Source organism: Vanacampus margaritifer, chromosome 10, assembly GCF_051991255.1.
Source record: "Vanacampus margaritifer isolate UIUO_Vmar chromosome 10, RoL_Vmar_1.0, whole genome shotgun sequence".
Taxonomy (NCBI): Eukaryota; Metazoa; Chordata; class Actinopteri; order Syngnathiformes; family Syngnathidae; genus Vanacampus; species Vanacampus margaritifer.
Window position 1 is genome coordinate 9864720 of NC_135441.1, and position 24726 is coordinate 9889445.

General features: G+C 39.5%; 1 protein-coding gene across 1 annotated transcript in view; it reads left to right on the forward strand.

Moving 5' to 3' along the window:
* The first annotated feature begins 936 nt into the window (after positions 1-936).
* gpc3 (glypican 3) overlaps positions 937-24726 on the forward strand; it is a 126023-nt gene continuing 102233 nt past the window's right edge. Inside the window, exons 1-2 of the mRNA XM_077577039.1 lie at positions 937-1340; positions 7490-7651. Coding sequence (XP_077433165.1) covers positions 1184-1340; positions 7490-7651 — 319 coding nt within the window. The 5' untranslated portion in view covers positions 937-1183. The remainder of the gene's footprint in view (positions 1341-7489; positions 7652-24726) is intronic.

Here is a 24726-nt window from a genome sequence, read left to right on the forward strand (position 1 = left end):
ATTTTTAATACTGTATTTGTTAAAGGATCTTTGTGCAGTTTGTCACATTTTTACTTGTGACTGCCACCTCTGGCCCAAAGCGTAACTGCAACATCTGTGTCAGGCTCGTTCATAGTGCGAGTACGTGCATTATCTTAAAGCGACAGCCACAGTTGACAAACGAAGACATGACTTCAAATGAGGTAAGAAAAACTGCGCCCCTCAAAGAAACTGGAGTGTGAGGGTTCGCACACTCTACTATATAGGGAAGATAAAAGTTAAAAAGTCAGGGCTCTTCGTACTCATCTGGGCATTGGTGGAGCATGCATAATGTAGAAAAAACATTACCTTTTTAAACTGCACAATGCAACTTTAAAAATTAAATGCTGCATTTTCATGTGCAGCAATTATTTAATATGAGGTGATAATACATTTGTTTTAACACGACCCGCTAAAGGAAAAACATAACTGATGTGGTCCTGTGGCCCGCAACCGAAATTAGAATGATAAATTAGCAGAATAACTGCTTAATCAACTTTCTATAGTGATTTTATTTTCTGCATTAAAAAAAGTAGTTGCATACAGGTCGAACGCTAGATGGCGCCATTTTAACTGAATTGACGCCAAGTGGAGGCGAGATGCTTTGAGCCCAAGTGAGAGCTTGCTGAAATGAAAGCCAGCCAACACAATCGTCTTATTTTGGCTTTTAAAATTAAGAGTCAACTTGAGAGATGAGAGAACATACAACTCAAATAAATAAATGAACTATCTTTGTCTCTATTAGGAATATTGAATCACAAAAGACACGGCGACGGTAAATACATCCAGTAATATTCTCGGGACCCCTCATCTCCACAACAGCCTGTGCAACGCAGTAATCGTGCTCGTGCATCGGTTCAAGTCGCTGCTGCTGTCTTGAAGGAACACCAAAGAGGACCTCAATGTGGACGCAGGTGTGCGCATGTCCGAGCGCGCGCACATGCCTTCAGTTGACTGGAGCAGTGTTCGGTGGAGGAGATCACAACTTGCCAGTGTCGGACTTGCTCGCGTGGATGCTGGCGGAGCACGACTCGTAAAAGGATGCTGACCCATAAGATGGCAGAGTCTTCAAACAACGGATCTTCGAACTTTTAATGCTTTCATATCATTTGACAGACTTTTGATATATGACGTTTCTGTTGCAGTTAAGTTTTGATTGACAACCATGTTTAGTTTAAGAGCCACTAGTGCCCTTCTTCTGTGCGCCTTCTTCCGGCTGTTATCCGGTATCGGGGGACAGGCGCCGAACTGCCAGGAGGTTCGGGCTGTGTTTCACACTCTGCACCCGGGATCCAAGTGGGTCCCCGAAACCGCCGTGTCAGGTAACTACTTGCCTTCACTTTTACAAACAGGATGTCCATGAAAGCGCCACTGATTGTCAGTCGGATGTCGATTAGCTCAAAATCATCCCAACCTGCAAAATATGCTGTTAAAAATAAATTCTATTAGTTTCAAACAGCCAGGATATAAATTAAGTGATTATTGCTCCAATTATGGTCGATTTCTTTGTCTAATCTTTTTCTTCTTCTTTTTCTTGGACCAAATTTGACATTTATTTGAAATGATGGACTGATCACAATTCATGGCCTCAAAGATTACTGCTGTTTGGTTATTAAACAATATTAATTTAAAAAAAAACAACCCCACCCCTATTAAAGATAGTCAAATCTTGTAAAATAAGAGATTCAGTTTTGGGGATGGTAGCAAATGTTCATCAGGCGTTTCAGTCTCATTCATGTTCAATGTCCTCCAGGTGAACTGTCATATACTCTCCATTTTCCTTTTTCTCTATGCCAGCAAATGTTCTTCCAAAACAGGAAAGAGTGGAACAAATCTGAAAAGGCTGCAACTTAAATAGCAGGGAAGAAGCGTGACATGCATTAAAACTAATTTTTTTGGCATGCCCTCTCTACATTTCATATTCATCTCCCATCTGCGGGTACATACAACTCCGGCAATGTGTTTTCTCCATGCATCCACTTTTAATCAAACACCCTCCACCTGGGCCAGCAGATATCTGACAGCCGCTGGGGGCAAGATCCGGCACATCCATAGAAATATTTAGTCTCCACAAATCTCAAAGTCTGTCTGTCTTCAACTAAAAAGGCATTCTAGGAAGTAACTTTACCATGCAGTCAGCCAAAGGACGGTTCGTCACAGTTGGGTCATATTTGACTTTTTTCACATGCCCATGACACACACAGTTGCCTGCTGCAAATAAATTGACATGCCCTGTTGTAATATCTATTTGAAATTATACCGTATTAAAGAAAGGAGACTTGTTGCATCTGTTTGGTAGTGCGACTAAAATCTCTGCAGCACCTTTGATGAAGTGTTTAGGAAAGGTATAACATTAGTACCATCTAATAAGATGCTCTGTTTTGATGAAGAGAGATGTTAAAATAGCGCCGCACCATCCTAAGAGGTGTTCCCTATTGTTCTTCAGCAGCGGCTAATTTACAGGGGTGTGATGCATTGCCTTTGGACCCCACTTTAAACATCAGCGAATAATCATACATGAACATAGCCTATTCTCTCTCCAGTCTCGTCTCAGCCTATTGTGTGTATTATTGCTCAGCGAGGATTTATAGTTTACAGCAATGGGAAAACGGACTGATGAAAAACATTTATTTGGTGGAATTATAAATATTTTTTATAGGCAGTAGTGACCACTGTTCTGTTGTTTCGGATTCATAAAAGTGTTTCAAAATGAAATTTTATAATGCCTTTTTAATTAGTGAAACACTTTATATATCCATTTAGTTCTGTCTACTTTCCCATTTTTCCTTAAATATGGATCTACAGTACACAACAAGATACACTACATAAATAGAGTGTGTATGTGAAATGTGTGAAGAAGTGAAAGTGTGATGATGATATAATGTAGGATGATTGAAATGTCTTCCCACACAGCAACAAATAATCAATATGGCATTATTCTAATGTTTCCTAAGCGGGAGGTCAAAAGAACATTGAAGTAGGATAATTATCTGGATAAAGTGTCAGGCAGGCAGCTGTTAAGGAATAAACAAGTCTAATGAAACATCGATGTTTATTTCACGTTTGGGGTCCCACAGATATTCACAGCTGCATGTCACATGTGATAATAACTGAGGTGAATCAACAGATCAATATATGTATGTAAATAACATTTCTTTACTGTGCCAGGTATAAACATGCCTTTAGAGATGATGTGAGGATACTAGTATTTACAATATGTTAGTGAGCTAAAATCTAATGTGTGTGCAGCAACTGGATTAGCACATCAAAATGTTTTTCAAAGCAGAACAAGTCAACTGCGCAAATATTTAAACATACGTTTAATACATATTTTTACTTTGCTGCAGTATTATTTGCACTTACTATATATGTGTTTTCTGGTCTATTGTCATGTCGTGCTTTGCCCATAATACAGTATGTGTATTAATTTGTTCTCTCATGGAAGGCTACAGGTTAATCAAACAAGAGGTGCACCGGAAGGCTAAGCAGAATTTTAATAATGATGGGTAAAACAGCAAAAACAGTTGTTTTACAAACTTTTGATTCTAAAGAACTTGCATACATAAACAACAATGATTTGGGACTGACAATAGTGAGATTATATACAGTGGTGTGGAAAAACCTGCACCTGCAGATCATCACAAAAGAGGATGTGATTTCTTTCTTCCTGTCTTTTTATAACAAATACTTTGGTCTTGTACGGATTAGACTTTGGCAAATGTACACTGCTATAACTCAAATGAGAAAGCTGCCCAAGAGCCTCTTCTGATCACTTGCAAATGTGATAAAAACCCTCCCCATCTGTAGTACAACAACACTGAAGGGCATTTTTATTTTATTTTTTTAAATTCCTAACATGTTGTTCACTATTAGCACTCCTTCATTGTTTAACAGTCCTAAAGTTATCTAGTGTATGTATCTGGTTGTTATTGTTGGTGTTTTGCTTCACTTAAAAAACCCAAAGGGAGAAGCAAGTTTAGGCAAATAATAGGTTTCAGTTATCACTAAAATGTACTTGGCTATGGTGGTGGATGCTTCTGTAGATCACTACAGGCTTTAAACTCAGTAGTATTTATAGTGAGCAGGGAAGAACAAACACGTCTGCTGTTTATATGGCACTACTAGTCAAAAGGTATATCAATTTGAAATGACTCTATGGCTTGACATTAGACTGATAGTTGTTGATATAATGTATGATTGTAATGAGTAGAACTTTTAATATATTCGATACATTAATTCCAGTCCTGTTCCCCTATGTGTCATAATTAAACTTGCAGAGTAGTAACTGTGTACTAATTGGTGAGGTGCAACCGAAGAGGTGCCCTGTTCTGTGGCTTAAGCTTGTTAGACATGCACGAGGTCATCCTCAAGCTCCTTTTGTTCATTAGCTTTCTGTAATGACACCAAGCGGCATTGTCAGGATTAAAACAATTTTTTTTTTGTCAAGTTAGCAACAAGCAGAAGGGTGACCGTGAAGGCTGTTGAAGAGGTACACTGAAAAACCTTGACAGCTGCTCAGCATGTTGAATTGTCTGACCTCCTCTCTTTCACTATATTGATCGAAAGTACACAATAATTGAAAGGCATCACCTTGAGCTGAGCTTGTATATTGGGGAGATTTACACATAAATTGCTCTGGGCCTACATTATCTCTTTCTTCATTTTGTCTGTCCCATCCATCCATCCATCCATCCATCCAGCTACCCAAGCCCACCTATCTATCTATCTATCTATCTATCTATCTATCTATCTATCTATCTATCTATCTATCTATCTATCTATCTATCTATCTATCTATCTATCTATCTATCTATCTATCTATCTATCTATCTATCCATCCATCCATCCATCCATCCATCCATCCATCCATCTATTGTGGTAAAACGTTGATCCCTGAATGACCTCAAGTCCAATGATGTGAAAAGATTCTCAAACAAAACCACTGAAAAATTACTTTTTTCATTACAAGTCTTTTTTTTTTTTTTTTTTTTAATTTTTATTGTATTTTAAGAAAACCAAACATTAAGGCAATAGGAGCAGCTAGAATAAAATCCATGGGTGTTTTGGGATCCGAAAATGTCTTATTTTTTTTCATTATGATGAATATATCTAGTAAAGCACATTCATCATCTGCTCCTTAATGTGTCTGTTTTGTCAGATTTGAAACTTTAATTCCAGCATACCCTTCCTCTGAATAGACTATGCTTACCATGGTGTTGCTGACAGTTTAATAATTCCCCCCTGCAGCCTGAAATTAAGTTGATCTTATCAATTGGAGACCTTTGTCTGTATCGCTTCAAGTTTCAGTGTGTGCTGCACAAAAAGTGTGTGACTGTTTTGTTGCCTTAATTAGACTGCGCTCCTCCACCAGGAACGGGAGTTGGTAGAGATCAGGAATGTTAGGTGAGGTCTTTGGCAATGTTGCTCCCTGCTGCTCGTTAATCAGTTTGACTGACACTCGGCTGCATGGCCTCACTAAATTGTCATCTCTTGTGTGCCGTTTATAGTCTCGAGTCTGGTTCTCAAGATCAATAGCTTGAAGGGCTAATCGAGATTCAGTTTTTGTAAGGCGGAGCAATACTTTATGTCCCAACAAAGCAGTTCTGCTGTTCAAAAGGACTTTGGTGAATGCAGATGCAGTTAGGTCAACATACTGTATGTGGATAAGTGAAATGGAAAATGGATGTATGGATGGATAGATAAAATCAGCTGTTACGATTTTGCCTTTTTACTCCAACGCATTGGATTTGAAACAAGAATATTAAGATGCAATTGGAATGTACTCGTCCAGCTTTAATTTAAGAGCTTTCACGAAAATTGGGCAATTAACATTGAGGTATTACAGTCAATTTAACAGTTTAAATGTTTTTAAAAGGTTACCATTTTAACATAGAAATGTACTCCTCTTTTCTAAACTAGAAGACACATGCATGTGCAATACATTCATTCATGAATAAATGGCAAACTTAATCACAAATATTAAAGCCTGTAAAGTGAGAAAAATATTCTTGTGTTGGAGTTACCAATTCCACTAAGCTGTCTTTTTACTGTACGGGCACAACTGGTATACATACGATACATCTTTGACCCGGAGTGCAGTCTCTTTCCATCCTAGTGATTGAATAAGCATCCTAAAATCACAAAAACATAAACAGTACCGAAGGGTACAGAAGTCACAGCGGCACTGTGGCATCACAGTTGGCGAGCGCGCTAAATGTACTCCTCACTTGCATTCATTTTCAAGACCTCTGTCTTCATCAAAAATAATTGTCTCTTAAGTTTTTTTTTTGTAAGTGTTTCCATTGTTAAAAGTATTAATGTTATGACCCTAATGGGTGGAACTGCCACTATTATGGCAAAATTAGCAACAAGTGAAATAGAAAATTAGCATTTCCAGAAAGAAGAAGACAAATAAACACTAACAATTGTGTGAATTACAATTTGTGTGTAATACTTTCTGATGTTGGTCTTTTTTCACTTCCCGAAACGCAACCATTTTTTTTTAAAGCTGCTTAGCAGGCACAGCAAATTAAAAAAGAAAAAAGAAAAAGAAAAGGAGTAGAAGAAGAAAAAGAAGAAGAAGAAGAAGAAAAGACAGGTCCACACTAAGGCCTGAGGACACACTAAGATTATTTATATACATTAGCTGTAGCCAATCACTCCTCTGTATGAAATGTAAAAATAATTGGCATGTATGAAAAACAGTGCCATTGCTGGATCTAGCGTGGCTCTGCCTTCTTGTTCTTATTGCAATGTCAAAACCAAATATATTCTTTTGGGAAAAGTGTCCTTTGAGGTATGATCAGACAATAATGAGTTCTGTCACGTTGATACTGTTAACATTTAACAGTTAACAGAATAATGAAACATTCAGACTGTCTTAACTGTCTCGCTTTCCTCTGGTATTGGTTTATTAAATTAAAAGCAGTTATTGTACAGATACTGTGACAAGTAACATGCTTAGTTTTACTTCTATTGTTATCTACTTTTGAAAAACAAAATTGTGAGCCCAATTTGTTCTTATTGATGTGTAAACATCCTTGGGCATGATATGGCAACTTTGCATTTCATTCCCACCAATCTTATCAGTGTTGGTGTTATCTAAGAGCATGCTGGGTTTGTTTGTCTGCAAGATGCAATGCTCCTGGCTCCTAACTTTGTGGGGGGGGGAGAGACTTTTGATCTTACTACAGCCTTGAGTGGTGCCGAAGTTCCTCTTGACCAAATTGATCTCTATGGAAAACAACACAGCGCAAAACAGAAAACGACTCATATTTTTAGCAGCTGTTTATTTTTCATGAAATATTACTGGGTCTTCAGAATAATCTCGAGTTTATTAAGGCAAGATCTGGTCTGATTACTGCTCTTAGGGCATGCGAGGGAGAAGCCGTTATAAAATTGTACATCAGTGGCTTCTTCCCTTGCACTCATCAAAACTCACACGCTCATGTGCTTGTTGATTTCCTGCCAGGTGCTGACCTGCAGGTTTGCCAAACCAAAGGCCCGGCCTGCTGTTCCAAAAAGATGGAGGAACGCTATCAGTTAGCCGCTCGCAGCAACATGGAGTCCAGCCTGCAAGTTGTCAGTGCAAAACTCAAACGAAATATCATCCAGAATGCTGCCATTTTCCAAGGTAAGCGCTGAGATAATCTTTAAATACATGAGATGGTTTCGACTTCGCAAAATGTTGATGGGACAAATACTGATATTGGTTTAATTCTCCTATTTACGTTTCCCTCAGTTGTTGATGATCAATAGCACAGTGAAAGTACTTGTACAGTCAGGGCCACAAGTATCCATAAAGTACATTAACACAATTCTCATGTTTTTGGCTTTAAACATCACCTCAATAGACTTGAACTGCAACAAATAATATCGGCTTTAACTGCAGACTTTCAGCTTCAATTTGATATGTGAATCCTGATGTGAGAAGATCTCCCACCTCACTTTCTCCATCCATAGCATAGCATTGTTTCTCTGCCCTAAATCACCTTGTGATCATAGATTTGTTTTTTTTTACAGTAGAAATCGAGACATTAAACAATTACCGGTAAGCACCTTGTCTAGTATAATGTAATATCTCAACAATACATTCAGAATGCTCCTCATCTCGACTGGATTCAGTCAAAGCAAAAATGCAAGAATGAAAATTGCACAACTTCCATCAAGTTAAAACGCAACAGTCAAAACTTATTGAACACACAAAAAATGAAAATATTTTGAAATATTATTTTAATAAGTCCAAATCTTCAGATTTTAGCCTCTCAAATGTTAATTCTTTCTGATTGACATGACGGAATCCAACAAATCTGAAATCCTCTGGAGTTAACTCAAACATCAAATCGCAATTCTGACCAACACATGAGATTTACATTAGGATCAATTGCCAAATGCTGTATATAGTTTTTCACAATCATGTTCTATAAATATCTGCAAAGAGTGAGCACAAATTGTCAACAGGAAGTCAGGGGTGGATATGTTTCTTGCATTAAAAATAGTTAGCAAGCAAGGTGTCATTCTTTAGGTAACAATAGCCGTCTCAGTTTGCTGTTCACAAGACACAAGAAGACACAGTCACTTCTACACTTTTTAATTTATGCCTTAGATGTGTTTTTCATATTCTGGATTCAAATATATTTTAAATTTTTACTAGAATTATTCACGACTGCTTACCAGCGTACTTTCTGCAAGTCCAGTTCTAGCATGTACTGCTGTTATTTTCTGTTTCCTACCTTGTACAGGTCAGACTCAGTTCTTGGTTTTGGTATTTTGTATTTCTGCCATGCATGTTTCGTTTAGATATGGTTTTGTTTTGTATTCTCGTTAGATTTGACTTAGATTGTGTGTGTGTGTGTGTGAGAGAGAGAGAGAGAGAGAGAGAGAGAGAGAGAAAGAGAGAGAGAGAGAGAGAGATAGATAGATAGAGAGAGAGAGATAGAGAGAGAGAGAGAGAGAGAGAGAGAGAGAGAGAGAGAGAGAGAGAGAGAGAGAGAGAGAGAGAGCGTGTGTGTGTGTGCCTTTGTCTTTGCTACATCGTGGGGCCCGTACCTGTTTTTCTAGGTTTAATTACCATTGGGGGGGGACCGAATTGAAATTGTGGGGACATTTTGGTGGTCTCCACAAGTTCAGACCTCTTTTTTAGGGTCAAGACTTGGTTTTAGTTTAGGTTTGAATTGGGTTATGGTCAGTGACGTGCGGTCACGATGAGCAAGGTAGGCACTGCCTACCCAAGGCGGAAATGAAAGTTGAAAAAGTTTGCCTTTTTCTATTTGTTTTAATTATTTTTTTAATTTCAGAACGCCTATACTACCTATAGGTTTAAAAGTGACAACATTTGGTGATTTTCATACCTCAATTAAAAATGACTCATTACTTCGTCTGGCCTGCAGGCAAAAATGCTGCAAAAATGATCCTCCTGAAGGCACACCGTTACTGTGCTTTTCTCAGCCCTGTCTGTGTAACAATGTGTGTTTGCGCATGCGTAGTCAGTTTCCCAGTAGAAAAGTCCTTTACGCAAATAGGAAGATCGCTTCGCAGCCTTTTTACGTCGCTGTATTATTCCGATGCGAACGTACATTCATTTGTGAATTCAAAACACACTTAGTGCACATCAAAGCGGTAAGATGACACCACTTTGGAGAATATAAAACTATTTTCATGCCTTTCATTTGAGGAAAAATGTCATCTTTTGAAGGATGGGAAACCAACGCTTTAGCTACCGTATCTTCAGCAAAGTAAGGGACAAAGAATTATTCGTACTTTTCACAAAGAATAGTGTAAAAGGAATAATTGGCTTTGTGGATGTGCTTCGATTAACTGGCTGTTTCACTTTACATAGTGTTTGGCATTGCTATTGCTAGCTTTTGTGAGGAATTAGGCTGTTTTACAGGGAGATATTCATTTTATTACATTCTTTCCGGGCGTCTGGGCGGGTTTGAAATTGTCCGTTTTTCGTTGTGCGGCAAATGGGAGGCAGAGTGCACTGCAACGTTTACCGTGGTTGGCGGACTGCGCACTGGCTGTGACGGTGGCCCAGAACTTTAGCTGAGTGGCAATTGTTGAGCTGCTGCACCGGAGGCGATGGGTACGAACCCCGCTCGAAGTAAAAAAATTAATTAATTTAAAAAAAGTTTGTGGAGCCTTCAAAAGTGAGTAATGTTTTTGTTTTGTTTTATTTTCTACCCATACAGAGGAGGCATATGTTAAATTAGTTTGAATGTATGGCATCTTGCATCTGAGTATCAAGGATCTCGAGGTCAGGCTGAGTGTCCTCTTTTTTTGGAAATGAAAATATAGTCACACTAGGATGCGTTGTACACTCGCCTGCCAACACACAAATTTGTAATTGGTGTGTGCGTCTGCCTGCCTACCCAAACCTTGAGCTCACTGCACGTCACTGTTTATGTTAGGGTAAGGAATGGGGGTAGGCAATCATTTTTGATGTTTGGGGTAAGGGGAAGGGGCTACGAAATGCATTATGTCAATGAGAATCCCCCACGATGATACAAAGACAAGTGTGTGTGTGTCTTGAGGCTACCCTTTAGTTTCCCCCCATTTGAATCACTCACGAATTGTTTTTGTTTTCATTGTGTTCCACATGTTGGCCTTGGCTAACCATATTTGGGAAGAGGCATTTATATACATGAGTAGAGTAGTGGACGATTCACCTAGCGCAAATAGAGGATATTTGATACTACTCTTTATAGCTCTTGTTGTTCTTATACTGTTCATAAATATACCATTTGAATTTGTAATTAATTACTCAGTGTTTTTGTAACTTGTCCATTTTTACACTTTCTTACCATATTCTTCCCACCTTTCAATATATCTCATATTTGTAGTCGCAATACAATCCACACACACCCTGATATGGCAATTAAAACATTGGGTATAATGGGGACTGTGGGGCGTGCTCGACTCGGTCGTCTACAGCTAACAACATTAGAGACCGCTCTACTTTCCTAGAAGGGGTTCAATACTAATTGCTTTAGCAAAGGACTGCATGGAACTCCCCAAACATCCCCCGCATTGAAATCCTTTTAACATCATGGTCTTATCTGTCTCCAGCTACTTTATCTTCCTCTTCTCCCTCAGTCAGACCCTGTCATCCTCTTTCTCCATCTCTGTCCCCATCAATCTATTTGACTTTCCCTCTCACTCTCTCCTCATTTCCTCATGCTTTCAGTATTGGGAATTGAGCGCATGTTCTTTGCTGTTCTGTTTTTTTCCCCCTCCCCAACTCACTCCGAGCACAGATCAAAAGGCTTCCCCCTCTGCACTTGTCTCGCTCCCATCTGCGAGTGCTCCGGCTCTACATCCCCTTGTCCTTGCAGCTCCAACTCCTCAATTGTACATCAGAGGTGGCAAAAGTACTCACATTCTGCACTTAAGTTGAAAAACAGACTCTTGTGTAAACAAATAGTCTGGTGTCTTTTTAAGTAAAAGTAAAAAAGTACAAATTCTCAAATGAATTTAAAGATTTTTTTTAATTTTTTTTTACTGTTGATCATTTGTTTTGATAGCTTCGTACAACAACAATTTGAGCCTGTTTTATTGAACACAAATTCTGATGTACTCACTGGAGGCCTCTGTTGTGTGAATGGCAACAAGTGGAGACCCAAGTTTATTTTACCTCCTGCTGCAACATTTAATTATTCTGCTTGTCACTGTCTATCACTGGCATAGATGGTTGAACAAAGGTACATTTGTGATTAATAAATTAAAATTATTATACAAATTAGGTGGAATTGGATTATTTTCAGTGGCACCCTTGATGGTCTCACACAGCACACTGGTTGGGGATGACTGGCTTAAACATAGGTGCTCTCTTTCAGATCAATAGCAGGATGGAGGTAAGATGTTTGGACTTTCCAGTGGCTCTCACACACATTTCCTTGTTTGCTCTTTGGCAATCTAATGAGCCCTGTCTGATATCTTGATGGCATACTGAGGAAATAACGTGCAATGGAATAATTGCAGCATCTACTCTGATTTGTGATGGACTCAAATTTCATTCTGATTTCCATTAGCGAGATCATAATATCAACTTCCCCGCGTGCCTTGATTGCCTCACTCGTAATGGGCCGATGCTTTCAATTTAGTTCAGAATGAGAATCCACAAACCTGTGCTGGGTGCTCGTCTTCAAATTTTTAAATGAGAAGCCAAACTTGCACATGCTGGGAATTTAATTTGCTAAATGAATTATGAATATTATGTTAAGAGTGTATCAGTCAGCACATGATGCAGCACAGTGGGCAGTAGAAATAATTTGATGTCATTGCAGCAGTCTGTGTCAATTCTGAGGGAGAAGTTGGACATAAATAGTACAACAAAAATACTTTGATTACACTTTTATAATATACAGGAATATCGAAAAGACCACTTGATGGTTATTACTTTGTTCTGTCTTTTTTGTTACTGGTTCCATACTCTAATGGTAATCATATATGAGTCAATGACTGTTATTTTCAAAAAAAATCTTAAAGGGAATAATCTTGAAGTAGACTGGCCCAACAGTCACCACCATAAAACTATGTACAGGCAATTTTTAAACAATATTTTGCATAAAATAAATCCACTACTCTAAATAGTAATAAAGCAGTCTTAATAAAAACAATATATATTTTTTTCATAACAAGTGATGACACATGATGAATCTTGGGCTCTATTTTTGTACTTAGTGCTAGTCTACCACAAAGCACAGTCTAACATGCGTGGAGTTTTTTTTCTTTTGGTATTTTCCTAGACTTTGCACAGGTAGAAGTAAGGACATGAGCCAACACCCGGCCATTCGAAGCAGCTCCCCTCATTCCTGTCAAAATCAGGCTGGTGGAAGTGCACACATGCTTGCGGATTCAGAAATGGACTCGCTGTGTTCCCAGAGATAAAATGCGTTTATACAGGTAAACTGCACTTGACCAACCCAAACCAAAATTGTATTACATCACCTGCGTCTAAAATCATGTCTACTTTTTGTGACCAAATTGAGAGATGTGCCAGGGAACCCTAACCTAACTCAAACCCAAACCCTAGCTGCGTTACCCATTGAGGCGTCATGCGCATACCAAATTCACAAACACGCTAAACTACACTTTCCCTGGCAAAAAAAATGAAGATGCGCCCGTTTTTATGCCGAACGCACGGGTGCCTTTCTACAAAAATAGGGCACTTAGTATTTTGTATGTAAGTACAGTGATTTCACATTACTCCTGTGGTCTCTTAGTCTTCTTGCCTTAAGACCTCCTATTAAGACTGGTCATTGTTTTGGAATAAACGTGGCAGAGCCCATCCACGAACGCCTCAAAAGCCAAATAAAAAGTTAATCGCACTCCCTTTGATAGTCGCTAACAGTGTTTCCTCTTGGATTTTTTTTCAGCAGCGGGTGCAGGCCAACTTTGGGTTGTGTAAAATTGGTAGATTTTTTTCCACCTCGTGCCCTGAGTAGCGGGGGCTATACTATGACTCTGAATAGTATTCTTGTTCAGTGTTTGCCTGCTGTTGAAAGGGGACTAATGTAAAGTCACTCCAGTTGTTGGTGGCAAATGTTATAAGAATTTTATATTAGAACGGAAGGTTTATTCTTTATTTTTTACTCATTTACTTATTAACCACTAGAATGGGTAAAACAGCAAATTGATTTCACCCCATCATTCCTCTTGATATATGTCAGCTTTTATAGATTGATAGAAAGCCCACATTGTTGACATATTTGCAATTTTAAACATTTAATACATTGATGGACTTCTTTTTGTGTGAGTATGAAATGTCCGAATTCATTTGAATGCACTGCACGCCTCGCAAGAGACGTCAATGTTTACATTCCCATTAGCGGCTAACGGCTAACGCAGGAGACTTGTGTCAGCCGTATCATAAAATGATGGCGTAATTAAATAGCGTTTTTTTTGGGGTCCTTAATTAGCGATTGAGTATGATAAATGAATGAATGAATATATTTCGGGATGGCGTTGTGTTGATCTTGGTCATCGAGAGTTGCTCCACCACACGGGGGGGAAGAAACGGCCACGAAATACCGTGGACCGTAACAACGAGTCAAGTTAGAAAACACGCCACTGTGCGCTTTGAGGGTCCATTTCAAAATAAAAGCCTACCAACTCTATTGCATTGACGTCCATGTATTAGTTGGTTTAGTTTATTATATTATTTATTTTTGGTTGGCCTTCAACAGGCAGCGCGTGGTGGCTATCTTGACTCGTCCTCGCACTTAATCCGAACGAGTTATGGCTCAAAGATCCGCCCAGCGAACGGAACAGTAGATTTTATAATTTTTATTTTTTTAAACCAGCAAACATTGTAAAATTGACTGTATTTGTGGTAAATTGGTCGCAGTGTCGAGCCCTGCTGTCTGGTCTTCTTTTTCTCAATCTGTCCGGTGGAACACTGCGTGGCTGCTCTCCTCTCCAGCCCCCAACTGCTTTAATTGGAAATTTGAAGGAGCGGTGGCTACCATTTAGGAATGGCGGGGCGTCGCAGTTGAATGAATAGAACCGAATCACTGACTAAACTGAGATATGCTGAGGTCTCAAAAAAAGTTGCAATATGATGGCTGTTCATGCCATATAGTTTCACAACTTTGAAGCCCAATTTTGCCAGAACAGTTTGTTTAAAGGCAGCAGGGTAGAATAATTGCTAGTAGGGGTGTGAATTGCGTAGTACCTGGCGATTCGATCCGTATCACGATTTATAGGTCACGATTCGATTCAATGCCGATTAATCCTAATACGAATCTATAAATCGATTATTGCGATTTTTTTTAAAACTCAAATTTAGAAAATACTAACCAGTAAACGTGTACTTGTGCACTGTAAGATTTGTATGAAAATGTATTTATTTATCTGAAACTTCAGGCTTAATACTGTTAGCCACTTTATTTAACAAACAGGTTGCAATCTGTTTCATGTTTGAACAGCATTGAAATAAAATATTAAGTAGTGATGCACCGGAGAAGGAGAGGGTCGCTAGGTAAACTATGTCAAAAAGAGAGCTCTGCCGAGTACTGCACTACAGGTGAGCCACTCTTTCTCCTGCAACGCCTTCCTTTTTTTCTTTGATGAGAGCCCCTCGAGCGCTTCCACTTTTTCACTTGTATTCTGGTGGCCGTGCTAAATACTTTAGCTAATGTTAGCACTATTACTATTACCAGTTTTAAACAAGTAAACACTTACCACTATCTCTGAGTGACTACGGATCTGTACAGAACGCCGTGTGACGTTGCAGTCCATTCCCAAAGCCGATGTAAGCCGAAGAAATTTATTTATTTTTAAACGTTGGTGAATATGTGAATGTGCCGATTTTAAGTGCGCCAGACTGTGTCCCGCTCCAAATAGCCAACAAATGCGTTATCCGCACCACACCGCACGCATCCGTGCCCGCCAGTGTAAAGTACTGTACATTGACTATAAAGTGCAATTGCACTGCCAGAAAATGCTCAGTTGCTCACCCCGCGTTTGGTGTTTAACTCTGTGACTGCCAAAAACGTTAAATAACGATTAGTAAAATCCTACGGAGGAGCGCCAAAGACGTTCACCAAGTTTTTTTTTTTTGGGGGGGGGGGAAACGGGTGGAGGAAAGCCTTGGCCAGCTGTGCTGAAAGTATCAAGCAGATCTAGTTAGTATAATGACTATTTTTGGCCCCTAGATGGCAGCGATGACTCTCTTTGGACAAGATCGGGTAGGCGTCAGTAGTAGAAGACGTGAGGCGGAGCTAGAGTGTTGAGGGGACAATGGCTGAGAAAGCGAAAATGGCAACCGGTGGCAAGCAGCTCACGTTTGATCGTTTTTTTCAAAGAAGAGAAGCATTAACCAGTGCTAAAGAGCACATTGATGACGACGATGATGACGATGGTGACACCAAGGTTGACGGCGAAGTTGGAAGCGTTGACGCGGCGGCTATGATCACGTCATAAAGCCTCACCGGCTAGCGATGCTAACGGCGGAAAACGCGGAGCACAACCGAGCACTTCTGCACAGGCGGACGTTCAATCGGACGACGAAGAGTGCCCCGAGTCCAATGCATATTCATCGGAAGAGTGGGTACAATCTGATCACGGAGAAGACACTGGTTATGGACTACGATGCCACCATGAATGGAGCGGATAAGATGGATCAGAACATCTCTTACCACCCGGTATAGGAGCTGAAGGACATGAGGAAGCCAGACGTAACACCACCGTAATGTCACCGTATCATGATCCAGAGAGTAGACTTGATGGCAACATGACCAAGCACACACTGCAGTATATACTTGCTATTCCCCGGAAAAAAAAGACAGCAAAAAAGTGTAGCGTCTGCAATCGCAGTGAAACTAATCTGTTGTGCAAATCCTGCTCCGTCTCCTTGCACGCAGGGGAGTGTTACAAAAAGAAAAACTGTATATGAAACATCCACACAATTGTATTTAGTACCACGGTTGCACACATTTGTAAATAGTTTGCCAAATTGTTTTGTCAAATTGTTACACTGTTGAATGTAAATAAACGTATTTTGCTATCAAAAAACACTTTTTCATTGTTGATGGTAGTGTTTTACAGAAGTAAAGCACTGTTTAGGTGTTTGTGGCATCATTCATGGAAAAAAAAGGTGTCAAATTCACTAGAGTGCATGAAATAATATCGTTTCACAAAAAGCTTAATTTCTCCGTTTTTTAATTTCAAAACAGAGCATTTCGGTGAAACTAACCATTTTCTATTGTTGATTACTGAAAAACGGAATAAGGTAGAAACAAACTTTTTTTTTCTGATGAAAGATGAGAGTTCAATCTTTCATTTGGTAGTATGTGTGTTTCCATAGTCCAAACACAAATTTTTCTGTGGACCTTGAAAGATCAGTCAAAATGCTCAAATCGGCTGGCACTGACGGCATCCCCTTTCTGAAAAGTCTGGCAGTCAAAGAGTTAATGTACCATTTGCCAACATGTCTCTGGTGTCTGGTGTTGACGCATTTCAATTTATATTGTGCTTTGTTAGAATTCCCGTACTAAATAGGCCTAAATATTTTATAATAACATTATAATTTTAATTAATTATAATAAATGCAATGATAAAAAAAAATTGACATTTTTTTTTTTCGGTGTTTCGGCCAAGCGTTCCTCATTTTCGGTTTCGGCCCAAAAATTTCATTTTGGTGCATCCCTAAAATTAAGGTTTAATGTTCCATTAATATAACATTCTTCCATGCTTAAAGTGTGAACCATAACTCTGAGTAAGATGTTTTTTTTTATTGTCTCCATAAAAAATTTATGTTTAAACATCGATTCGGCCACATATTGAATTGATACGAGAATTGCGTACTGTAGCATATTGCCGAATCGAACACCCCTAGTTGCTAGCATGTTTGTCTCAGACAGGAGAGCTGCACTTCCATCCCAATCTAACTGGAGTTAGAAACCAATCCGAATCCCTATCTTGGGGCAGGATGTTTGACTGGCAGCTCTAATTGTTTCTTCCCTCAAAGATGTTCTGCATCCTGTGGCGCAGCAACAAGCTGTAGATGTTTATTGGTTTAAAAAAAAGAAGTCTTAACCTAGAAAAGGGAATGTGTATGAGTTTTAAATAAACAGATTTTTAATGTCTAACATAAAAATAAAGAAAATGATAAGTTAATTTTCAATCTTATTTCTATTTTGTTTCAATCTGACATAAAAAGTGGAGCAGGCAGGACGTGTGTAGCCTACTTGTGCTGATACAGTGCTTGTGCAAAATGGCAAATCCACGGACCACAATGTTGTCGGCTCAGTTTCATCACAGTCCACCGCTCCTTTGCAGCCGGGGGGAGCAATTCTGACCCTCAGGGCAGTCACACCCAAATCCGAGGAGCAAACCCAATTAATAAACATGAGACGACAGGATTGGCCCGGATTGTTATAATGTCATGCATAGATATCTGAGTGCGTGAGCGTGATATCTGCTAAAGTGGGGCAGCCAGCCCGGTACTCCAACAGTCTCAGTGGGCTGTTCTCAAGGTCAGGGCATGGATGATTTAGGGTACATTTTGGGCAAGAACAATCTGCTAATATGGGAGTTTTTGTTGTTTTTATTTTTTTGTGTTTTTTTTTCCCCCGCGGACAGACCAACATTGTCATAAACAACGCTGCAAAGACGGCAGCTAGTTGTCTGTCTGGTCTTATTCAAAAGTGTGTTTTTGTACTCTATATGTATTTGAGTTGGGAAGTGGAGTGATGAGAGTAATGCATCTCTGCTGGTCTCAGTAAATGTACACTTTTCTGGAGAAGTGTTATCAAAGTCGTTATCTTCAGCATTACCCCTGTATTCCTCCATGCTGCCATTAATAAATGCATACCCACTGCCAAGTTTTTCACTGTTGAGACAGGAACGATAAGGGAATTGTTAAAAACTTCTTCTTCAAGACTAACTAGCAAAGCGCCGCGTATAGAACGGACAAAGCAAGGTTATAAATGACCCGCTAGGCTGCATTTACCTGCAGGTCTCAAGTGTCCAATTGATTTATTTTTACTTTCAAGAGAGTCATAAATTACTGTGCTTTTATTTACAAAAAAATTGTGAAGCATACACACGCACGCATGCACACACACACACACGCACGCACACACACACTAAAAATGCAAGTAAACAACAATTAATGGCGCAGGAAAGTGAAAACAGAATTATTTTTTATTTTTTATGTGAGACATATTTTTTACTGTTTACTCCTGGATCGGACCATTTACAAACCCCAATTCCAATGAAGTTGGAACATTTTGTAAAGTGTACATAAAAACAGAATATAATTATTTGCAAATCCTTTTGAAACCAAGATTCAGTTGAATACATTACAAACATATTTAATGTTCAAATTGATAACTGTTGTTGTGTTTTAATGAAAATATTTTCTCTTTTTGTATTTGATGCTTGCAACATATTGTTCTAAAAATGATAGGACGGGGCAACAGTTACATAAGACTGGGAAAGTTGACAACTTCTCAAAAAACACCTGTTTGGAACATTCCACAGGTGAAAAGGTTAATTGGAAACAAGTGAGTGTCATGATTAGGTATAAAAGGAGCATTCCCGACCGGCACAGATGTTCACAAACAAAATGGTACTTCATTTGTATAGTGCTTTTCCACCTTACAAGGCCTTCAGCACTTTACATTCGACTACTGATAACGCAGCATTGGGAGCAACTGCAGTTTCAGGCTACTTCTCCGTGGTTACGATGGCATGGAATCAAACCCACAATGTCTGGGTTGTGAGACGACCACTTTACCACTGATCTACGTCTCCCCAAACAAAGATGGGGCAAGGTTCACCACTTTGTGAACAAGTACATGTGCACATACATACAGTGGAATCCTGCATGTAATTGCAATTAAGTGCAAAATATAACAACATCGAGCAACTGAAGTTGCACATCAAGCAAGAATGGGAAAAACTTTCAAAGCTTCAACAATTAGTGTCCTCACTTCCCAAATGCATATTATATGCTTTTAAAAGGAAAAGTGCTATACATGTCAACTTCCCAGCTTTTTTGGAACGCGCTACCGGCATCAAATTCAAAACGAGTGGATTCTCATAACGTATTCCTAGCAACTAGCATATTTAGCATCTCGCTAGCAGTCTCAAATATTTGATTGACTTTGTTTCCTTCCTAATTACTGTAACAAGGAATCCGAATGGCAGACCCACTGTTGGTTGACCTTGAGAGGAATTTGCCCTTATGTGTCGCGACTCGCCAATAGTGCTGAATGAACATTTTCAGTGGCAGCATCCCTAACGAGATGTAACAGGAGGTGAATGGTGGAGAATCTCGACAGGCTCCAGAAGCCAATAATCAAAATCGGACCTCAGTGCCCTCGGCATCTATTCTCTAAGTCAGCTCGTTAGCTGTCCTCTTGACCATGAATGCTGCAGGTCATTCTCCCCATCATCTACTTTCATCACTTCCACCATTCAGTCATTTTGTCTACTGAAGTAGTTTCCCTTCAGTAATCCAATAAAGACTGGTGGGGTGTACAGTTATGCATGCTGCAAGAAGTTGTTTACGTGCTGCCCTGGGCCAATCTAATCATTTAATGATGTGGAGAGGCACTTTTCCTGTGTCCAATGGGCTCCTTGGAGCATCGTTTAGCAGACACAATGGGGTATGCCAACCATTACCACATCTTCTTCCATCAACTTGCAATTTAACTTGAACTTAATTGCCGTTGAGTGCGTTTTATCATGATGCCCATCACGTATTAGTTTTTTCTTGCACTCTCTCTCTGGAAAACTATTTTACAAAGTAATACTATGTGGGGTGTGCATGCTCACTATTTGAGTGCAGAGCTTTCGCTTGTAGTTCAAAGGAGTCACAAAGGAGTGTATCTCTATTTGGCGAATTGCCTCAGAGAACATTTTAAGAGTGTGTGAGTCTGACGAACAACATAAAACAAAACGCACCTGTGAATCCACCCCAACTGTGATTTTCCTCTCATTATCCATTTGTGGATTGAGTCAAGAATATCTGGCGTATTTCTCAAGAGGCAAAGGCAAAATAGATGCACTTTGTCACTTGATTAGGATGACAAACTTTGCACATTTAGCAGCCGAAAATATGTGACCCCCTTCTCCAGCACCCCTGAAAAGACCTTACCAAGCAGGCTGAGGAGTTCGATCTCTCAATTGTTGGAGCACACCCTCCGGGGGACCACCACCCCGGTCTGCCAATCCAGAGGCACTGTCCCCGATGTCCACGCGATGTTGTAGAGGCGTGTCAACCATGACAGCCCCACAACATGTAGAGCCTTTAGGAACTCCGGGCGGATCTCAGCCTTGCCACCGAGGAACTTCCCAACCACCTCAGTGACTTTGACCCCTTGAGATAGGAGAGCCCACCTCATAGTCCCGAGACTCTGCTTCCTCAAAGGAAGGTCGGTGGAATTGAGGAGGTCTTCGAAAGTATTCTCTCCACTGACTCACAACGTTTAGAGTCGAGGTCAGCCGCATCCCATCTCCACAGTACACAGCGTTAATGGTGCACTGCTTTTCTCTCCTGAGACGCCGGATGGTGGACCAGAATTTCTTCAAAGCCGCCCGGAAATCATTTTCCATGGCCTCTGTATATATTTTTTGTTGTGGAGTTGTTTTGTGAATCAAGGACTTCATTTCACATGCACGCATATACACTTACTAGGTTAATATAATCCAAAATATTGAAGGTTTTGTTGAAATATGTTCAGACTATGAGTATCACATGTCTACACGTGTACATGTAAATTTTGGTGACAATCAGACACATTTTTTGGACATTAAGTGGCATAATAGTGTATAATCGCTCCCAGAACTTATTTGTTGAGACACCATGACAGCCGGCATTCAGTCTAGTATTTTATTTTAAATTTTTTTTATTTTTATATTTCTAAGTTTTGACAAGATTAAATCATTCACTAATTAACTGATAATCACATGTGACAATGCAGTTTCCTTATTTAATATTTCCAAAACGGAAAGCCCTAATCATTGACATTCATTGTTATTCTTTTTTTTGTTGGTGGTGTGTTTAACTGTTATTATCAAACAATAACACAGGATGATTCATTTAGACTGCTTTGAGTATAAAATCTCATCTTTCTAAACCATAATGTGAATCATTTAATAGGTTTTACCCAAATAGTACTTTGTTTTTATGTATTGTCAATGCTCTCATTTTTCATTGTTTGGCTTCCCAAAAAGTCTGTCTTATCCCTACAGGCTTTATGTAGGTTGCCAAGCTCTCGTGTCTCCACAGGAGGCCTCGGCTTCCTTCTTAGCAACACTGCTGGCACCCTGTTTGAAGTACTTTCATAATATACCTTTTTAATCACACTGTGTCTTTTTATTTGACCAACCCCAACATGACGGCTGTCTCTCTGTTGATAATATTTCAGCCAGTCAGCGCCGCATGGGGTAAAAAATCTTCAAAAGTGGAATTATGAAAGGAAAGAGCCTCTTTCAGATGCACACACTTTGGCCTCGCTCTTATATGCGCGCTTAACAAAGGGTGGCTTTTCGTCAGAGAGCAATTGTGTTATGTTGTATTCATCCTGAGCTGATCTCTGGTGTGAAGGATTTTTTTCTGCCTCTGAATTTGAAGGGGAAATAAGTCATGAATGATAACTCTTATTAACATTTCTAATGCTTTTAAATGTCTTGTCATAGATTTCTCCTTGATGAACGTCAATCCAAAAATAATTTAATGGAAGTTTTAGAATTGCAATAGTTCCTCTGCAACGCATGCTTTTGTGCCTTTTCTGATCCCAAACTGTGACAGAACTTTCAAGAGATTCAGTTATTCTCAGAAAAAAATGTTTTTCAGTTCAGTATTTTGTCACGGGGGAGAACACACGATTTCCGTTCATCTGTACGATTCCTACACCACCTACCATGCTGGTTTTTTTTATGTTGATGTGACCCAAAATTGTCATGAGTGGTTTTTCAGGACAAGCCTAGTAGCTCTTGGTGTTTGAGCCACATTTTAATGATGCGCCCTGTTGCACGCCTCTCGAGCTGAATTTCATCATGGAGGAAAAACAAACAGTGTGCAGTGAGGATCAAAGTGTCATTTGAAATGCTCTCATCAAACAGAGCAGAAGAGACTGACAGCTCCTCCCATCTCCAGCTGAGAGAAGGAGCTTTTGTTTCTTGGGCTGCCTGATGACAAGTTCATGAGTTGGGATCGAGAGCAGACAAGAGCAAGATTGCCCCATATTGACATGTGCACATGTGCGATGGGATAATGAGATGCTTTAAACAAACCCCCGGTGTTTCCATATGTCTCCTTTGCTGCCAAATGGATACCAAATTGCTTGCAGACATATCTCTAGATCTACAAGCTAAGTTGATGCAAATTTAAAAGCATTTAAACTGACAAATCTGTATTTATAATGCATGTTTTTTCTTGCATTTAGATCATCCATCCAACCTTTTATTTGCAACGATACTGATTCTCCTGTCACAAGGAAACGGAGAGGTTGATTGGATTAATCACGAGTTAATTAAGGGAACAATGTCAAAATAAAGGCAATTTATACATGACATTCACAGTACTCATCCCCATAGAACCAGGATGAGCAACTTAAATGCTGGAGGGGTCCGCAACGTTTCATCAGGGTTACTGGGGGGCAGGCTTGGGGAGTAACGGAATACATACCGCCGTTACGTAATCAGATTGCAATTTTTTTTAAAACTGTATTCCATTACAGTTACAGGAAAAAACATGAAATCAGTTTACAGGTACATTTATTTTTCGAGGGATTACAATTTCTACGATGAGAGAGAGTGCGAACGAGGGCGAGAGAGAGAGAGAAGGACAGAGAGAGAAAGACAGAGCGAGAAAGAGCGCGTGCACGCCCGTGCGAGTGGGACCGTTGCTACATGTCAGGGAGGTGGGAACGAACTAACTGACTAGTCGTGTCCGCAACACGCGGGCAGTTTGAAAAAGCTTCACGGACGGGAGGAGGGAATGGCGACCGGTATTCACTGGAACTTACTCAGAGCAAAAGTTTGAGCTGAGAGTCCAGCGGCATGGCATGCTATGTGCTTTAGCTTCTTGCTAGCTAGCCCGCTAGCCTACAACCATAATGTGAGTTACAACTTCCAAACATAATCTTCCCCCCACCAATTCACTATTTAAACATCATACATAACATATACACGGCTAAACTTGTGACTGGGATAAAAGTTCATTTTGCGGTTGATGTCACACATCGTCATCCTCATTGGATGTCTATCTATCTATCTATCTATCTATCTATCTATCTATCTATCTATCTATCTATCTATCTATCTATCTATCTATCTATCTATCTATCTATCCATCCAGCCATCCATCTCTCTCTCTATCTATCTATCTATCTATCTATCTATCTATCTATCTATCTATCTATCTATCTATCTATCTATCTATCTATCTATCTATCTATCTATCTATCTATCCAGCCATCCATCTCTCTCTCTATCTATCTATCTATCTATCTATCTATCTATCTATCTATCTATCTATTTATCTATCTATCTATCTATCTATCTATCTATCTATCTATCTATCTATCTATCTCTTCTCTCTCTCTCTCTATCTATCAAACTGTGAGGTGTGGTTGCTTTTAGTGACAGTTCGAAAACAGCATATGGCCTTTAATTAATCAATCAATCAATCAATCAATCAATAGCCTACATGCTTTTTAATTACACTAGGATGTTTGCTATTTGTAGGCTGCCCATGTCCCTATCACCCGCAAATATCAGGGCCACATTGTATAGAATATATATTGTGGTGATATTTATTTTTATTTGTCTTCATGAGCATACTCAATATTGGAGTAATCCAAAAGTAATCATATTCGCACAATTAGCAAATACATGAAAAATACTCAGCTTTTGATAACAAGTGATGCACACGGCGCCTCCTACATCTTACTGCTTTGAATGCGAGTCAGTTTGCTTCACATAATTTACAATCTCTGTCGTCTTTTCTTCTCACATTTGTCCCTCAACAAGGGGTGTTGATGCTGCTTCTTCTTTTGGAATAAGTCAAACAATACAAGCGCAGAGGTAATCCTTTGAAGTCCTGAGGTATGCTGAGGATGTGCACAATATGCTGAAGATACATCATGCATGACAATGATGATTTTGGTCAAATTACTAACGTCAACGTGATCATTTACTGTCATTTATTTTTTGATTGACTGGGATAAATCACATGGCTCTACTTAATGA